Raw genomic sequence first — 5,876 nt, 5'->3', positions numbered from 1 at the left:
GGTTAGATGAAGGAATGCTGGGAGACCTGGTAAAGCTCTCTTTTCAGGTGTGTCCATGAGGGTGTTACCAGCAGAGATTAGTATGAGAGTCTGAGTGGCCTGGGTAGGAAAGAACCACCCTCAGTGTGGGTGGGAACCATCTGATCCACTGGGATCCAGGGAGAACAAAAGACAGAGGGAAGAGGTGAGGCTCTGTCTTGATCGGCTGGAGCTGGGACACACTCCTGTCTCCTGTCCGTGGACATCAGCGGTTGAGACTCTTCTGCTTTTGGGTTCCAGGACTTACACCATGGACACCATCAGCTTCCCTGGTTCTGAGGCCTTTGGACTGGGACTGAGCCATGCCACCTGCATCCAGTTTATAGACGCCTTTGGTGGGACTTTTCCTCATTGCCACGTGAGCTAGTAAATCCCTCTCATGTCATTCTAACACATCCTACTGATTCTGTCTCTCTGGAGAACCCTGACTAACACAGATGTTGGTACCAGGAGTGGTTCTAGAGAAACAGAATCTTCAGTGCTGTTAGTTGTAAGGTTTCTTTTTTCACTTCTTTTTTTTTTTTTTTCCTTTTTGACTTTTTTCGTGATCGGCAACGGATCGCAACCCTCAGTGTCGCGCCCGTACCAGACCGGGACCAGCAATGGGATCACAACCCTTGGTGTTGCGTCCACACCTCGCTCAGCCAGTGAGTGACCGGTCTGTATGTGGGATCTGAACCCTCCGTGGGAGTGCCGCTGAGCTCCCAAGCAGCGCACTGTAGCAGTGCGCCACCAGGCCGGCCCTATTTTTTCACTTCTGATCATATTTATTTCAGCCTTCTCTCTTTTTTCCAGTTAGGGCGGCTAAAGATTTGTTCATTTTGTTTATCTTCTCAGAATATCAACTTTTGATTTTACTGATGTTATTCATTGATTTTCTGTTCCCTAGTTCATTTATTTCTGCTGTGATCGTTATTATTTATTTTCTTCTACTAATTACGTGATTAGTTTGTTTTCGATTATTTAGTTTCTTGAGGTGCAATGTTTACGTTGTTGATTTGAGACTTTTCTCCTTTTCTGAGGTCGGTGTGTATTGCTATAAACGTCCCCCGTAGAACTGCTTTTGTTGTATCCTATAGATTTTGGTGTAACGTGTTTTTATTTTCATTTGTCTCCAAATTTTTAACATTTTCTTTTTAGCCGTTTCCCAGTGGGCTGCGTTACCCGCGTTTCCGGGCGCCCCGGCCTTCCCCGGCTGCAGTCCCCTGGCGCGCCCGCTTGCGAGGTCTTTTGGCCCAGCCGGCCGCTGTCCCGCTTTCTCCGGCTGCGCGTGCGCGCTGGGGCTGGAATGCGGACGACGCTGGCGTGTGAGACGCGAGGAGCGCTTGCTGGTCGCCGGACGATTCCCATGCGGCCCTTCTGTCCTGGGCGCCAGAGACCAAGAGCGACCACCCAGGCCCAGGTGAGGCGGTGGGGGCGACATGGGGCTGGAGGCGGGGAGGGGAGGGGCGCGCCCGGGCCAAGTGTCCCCCGGGACCCGAATTCACAGGCCCCGAGTGTGCAGTGTCTCAGGGCCGACCCTTGGGCACTTGCGCCCCTCTGCCCAGCCGCACATCCCTGGAGCGCTCTGCAGGTCCCCCCGTCGGTGGGCGCCGGACTGTGCGCCCAGGTTTCTACGCCTGGAGGATCGCGCTGCCCCAGCGCCGCTTGCGGGCTGCCGTGGACAGTCTTCCACAGTTCTAGAGCTGGGGACTCCGGCCCTGGGTGCTTCCCCTCTGCCCTTTCTGCCCCGCGTCCATGTTGTGAAAAGGTACCTTCTGGGGGCTGGGGACAGCCCCAAAGGAGCTTCCTGGAGAGAGTGATCTGTGCCGGCTCCTGCAGAAACTCTCCAGGAGCCTCCTGTTGATCCTAGATTCAAATCTCTCTCCTCCCAGGTCTTGGAAGCTTTATCTGCGACGTCCAGTAGGCTGGCCACTAGCTAGGTGTGGCTATTTAAATCGACCTAATAATGAAGGACTCCATTCCTCAGTCGCAGTAGCCACATCTCAAGCTCTCAGTAGCCAGGTGTGGCCTTTTGCTGTTGTGTTGGATGGCCAGATGGGGAATCTTGCAGTCATCACAAAAATGTCTGTGGGCCAGGATGCTGGAGAAGATTGGCATGGCCCCTGCTTCTCTGACCCCTCCTCCTGCCAGATGCCATTCCAGCCACACCTGGCGCCCCTTCCTCTCCGACCTGCAGGCTTTCCTGTCCTCCTCTTAGTTCCTGGCCTGACTGAATCAATATTTTATTTTGTAAATTGCTCAATATTATTACAATGTATACGTATACCACATTAAATTGTCCATCAACTTTTTGGACATTTGGGTTATTTCCAGGTTGTAGTTGTTATGAATACAGCAACTATAAAAGTTTCTTCACATTTTTTTGTTTACATATGTCTTTATTTCTCTTGAGTAAATACCTAAGAGGTGGAATTATTAGGGCCTAGCGTAGGGGTCAAAATAAATAGTTTTCCAAAGTAGTACCATTTTATCATTTTATACTTCAATAGTTGAGTGTTTAATTTTGATGAAGCACAATTTATCATTTTTAAAATGGTTTTAACTTTTAGTGTTTTCTCAAGAATATCTTTTCCTATTCCAGTGTCATGAAGATTTCTCATATGTGTTCCCCAAGGAGTTTATCTTTTTAGCTTTCATGGTTAGGTCTATGATGATTTTAAAATTATTTTTTTGTGTACAGTATTAGGTAGAGCTTGCAGTTTATCTCATTTTATATATGTATCCAGTTGTTATAATATTATTTGTTAATTTACTTTTCTCCACTGAATTGCAGTGAACCTTTGATGAAAATCAAGTTTCTGCAGGTTTTATTTCTAAACTTTCTATTGGGGTCTATTGAGTTATGTTTCTCTCCTTACAGCAGTGATATACTGTGTGATTACAATGGCTTTTTAAGAAATTCTTAAACTTGGGCAGTGAAAGTTGCCTAAATATATTCTTTTTAAAAAGTATTTTTGTTTATGCTATATCTCTGCATTTTAATATAAGTTGTGAATCAGCTTCTGAGTTGCTACCAAATATTTTATTGGGCTCTGACTGGAACTACATTGAAACACATACATAAATGTGGGGAAACTGACATATCAACAATATTGAGTCTTACAATTCATGAACATGGTATGTTTCTCCATTTATTTGGGCTGCCTTAAATTTATAGGCTGTGCTTGTCATTCATTAACTCTTTTCCTAAGTGTTTTATTTAAACTTTTAAGTTTCCTTTTTCTCAAGAATCACAGTCCAATGTCTGAAAATAGTTACCCCATATATTTTGTATACTGTTTTATTTGTTTATTCCAAGAGGGTAAGTCTGAAGCTGTTACTTCCTCATGGCCAGAAGTGAAAATGCTAGAGCAGTCTTTGTAAGAGAAATCATTTTATGTTACCTTCTGTTCAGAACCTGCTATGGGTCTTCATTTTAATTACAGTAAAAAGCCTTACACGTCCTTAAAAGGTCCTACATAATTCATATACTGCCTCTCCCCTAGTCAACTCATTACCTCTCTGCCAAATATTGTCATTATTCCAGTAACAATAGCTACATTGCTGTTCCTCAGAATTTCCATGTAAGATCCAATGGGTCCTTTGCTCAAATGTTTTCTCTGTCTGTAATAATTTTACCCAGATATCTGCTTGGTTGATTCTTCCTCCTCCTATGTCTTTGCATAAATCTTATCTTCTCAATGGGGTCTACCAAAGTCACCCTGTTTAAAATGGGAAACTGGCCTTTCCACTATCTGGGAATAACAATCTCTCTTACCTTATTCTACTTTTTTCTTTTCTCATAATATTTTTGTCACTTTCTAGCACAATTGTTGTAAGGACACCATGGGCACTCAAGCGGAGGGGGAGGGGGAGAAGCATTCCCTAGCAATATGGCGCCCTTCCGGGTTCTTCTCCGCAGTAAACAAGCCCGCCAGTGCCAACACCCAAGCCCACCCGCGCCAAACCTCAGCCAGTCACAGGTCAAGGCTCACCTCCTGCCCAGCCCCGTCCAATCCGCTACCGCCCGTCCACCCCCTATCCAAACCCGGAACGCAGCTCACTATAAATATACACGCAGTCCTTGAATAAAGGGGAACTTCTCTGGCGAACTGTCAGCTCGGGTCCGTGAGCCCTTTCAATTGTAACTTAATTTTCTAGTATGTTTGTTCTTCATTGTCTTTTTTTCATGGAATAGAATACCTGTCAGCACCCTACCTATACCCTGTAGACTTTTTACAGTACTCCTGTTCTTATCAAAGTGCCATTTTTTGCATTTCTAAACTTTGGGGCTTTCTTCTAGAACCATGGAAGCCTGTTCTGTGCATAAGAGACTGAATGTGTGGAGAAATTAACACCCTCAAAGCATTGTTTTAACCAATGACTCACAAGAATTAGTCCATAAATACCCCAGCTCTCTCATGGATAATTCTCAATCCTGTTTTGCATTCTTTACCAGAGTTTCCATGCAAGATTAAGTGTCAATTACCAACAGTCATAGCTAACAATAATTCATCATTGATTGGTTTTCTATCCCTAACTCAATTATCCACTACCATACCTTCCAATAATCTACTCATAAATGAATTATTTGCACTCAGATTCTTTATTCAGGATCTGTTTCTGAGGCAACCCAAACTAAGAGATCAAATAAAGTGTAAACTTAATGAAGGCAAGGATTCTTTACCTTTTTTTTTTTTTTTGTCTTTTTCCGTGTCCGGCAACGGATCGCAACCCTCAGTGTTGCCCCCGTACTGGACTGGGGACCGGCAACGGGATTGCAACCCTCGGTGTTGCTCCCGCGCCTCGCTCAGCCAGTGAGCGGGAACCGGTCTGTATGTGGGATCCGAACCCTCGGGCGGGAGCGCCGCCGCGCTTCCCAAGTGGCGCAAGCACCAGGCCGGCCCAGGATTCTTTACTTTTTAAAATCATTAATTTTGGGGCTGGCCCGGTGGTGCACTGGAGAGTGTGCTGCTTGGGAGTGCGGCGGCAGTCCTGCCGAGGGTTCAGATCCCATGTGGAGACCGGTTCCCGCTCACTGGCTGAGCACGGTGCGGACGCAACACCGAGGGTTGCGATCCCATTGCCGGTCCCCGGTACGGGTGCGACACCGAGCGTTGCGATCCCGTTACCGGTCAGTAAAAAAGACAAAAAGGAAAAAAAAATCATTAATTTTAAATGATGTATCTCAAATCCCTACAACAGGGTCAGGTGTAGAGTAGGTATGCAAATATTTGTGTAAGGAATTATCAAACAATAAATACTTTCCAGAAGCATTCTATAGTAATTATACTGATAATAATTGAGTTTAATTTGAGTTTTTATGACCTATGTTTAGAATTCTGAGTTGACAATTTTAGAGGTGTAAAAGTTAACTGCATTGTTATTTGCATTTTAAAATGTCTTTATTTTTTTTTTCAATTTTTAAATGTTTCTAGTGGTTATTTATGTTTATTTTATAAGTTGGTTTGCTCTTTGCAATTTTCCTTTGAGGACGTAACTTTTTTAATAATTAATTTTTGCAAGTGTTTTTTTCCTTGTTTTTTTTATCTTGACTTATTTTATGTGTAGAAATTTTAAATTTAGTTAGATGAATTCACTTTTTTGTGTGACTCTCCCTATGACTGTACTCAAAATATTAACCTATGTAATCTTCTTCAATACTTTTTAAAATTGATGTTTATTCTTTATTTTCACCAGAAACTATTTTTATTTGAGATAAGTCTTTTTCCTTTGATGTAGATAACTAATTAATCTTTTTCCTTTGATGTAGATGACTAATTACTCCAGTAATGTTTTTCAATGTATTGAGCTATAATTTGAAGAATAATCAAAATTAACTATGTAGACAAGGA

At 43.5% G+C, this 5,876-nt stretch overlaps 1 protein-coding gene across 1 annotated transcript in view; it reads left to right on the top strand.

Annotated features, from left to right (window-relative positions):
* Window positions 1–2,383, top strand: part of LOC103608493 — a 3,982-nt gene extending 1,599 nt beyond the window's left edge. The window contains exons 2-3 of the mRNA XM_008592923.1: window positions 1,191–1,441; window positions 1,914–2,383. Coding sequence (XP_008591145.1) covers window positions 1,191–1,441; window positions 1,914–2,316 — 654 coding nt within the window. The 3' untranslated portion in view covers window positions 2,317–2,383. The remainder of the gene's footprint in view (window positions 1–1,190; window positions 1,442–1,913) is intronic.
* Window positions 2,384–5,876: the final 3,493 nt, after the last annotated feature.

This window comes from Galeopterus variegatus, unplaced genomic scaffold (genome assembly GCF_000696425.1).
Source record: "Galeopterus variegatus unplaced genomic scaffold, G_variegatus-3.0.2 Scaffold8473, whole genome shotgun sequence".
NCBI lineage: Eukaryota > Metazoa > Chordata > Mammalia > Dermoptera > Cynocephalidae > Galeopterus > Galeopterus variegatus.
The sequence above is the reverse complement of the archived record's forward strand: the minus strand, read 5'-3'. Positions and strand labels throughout refer to the sequence as shown.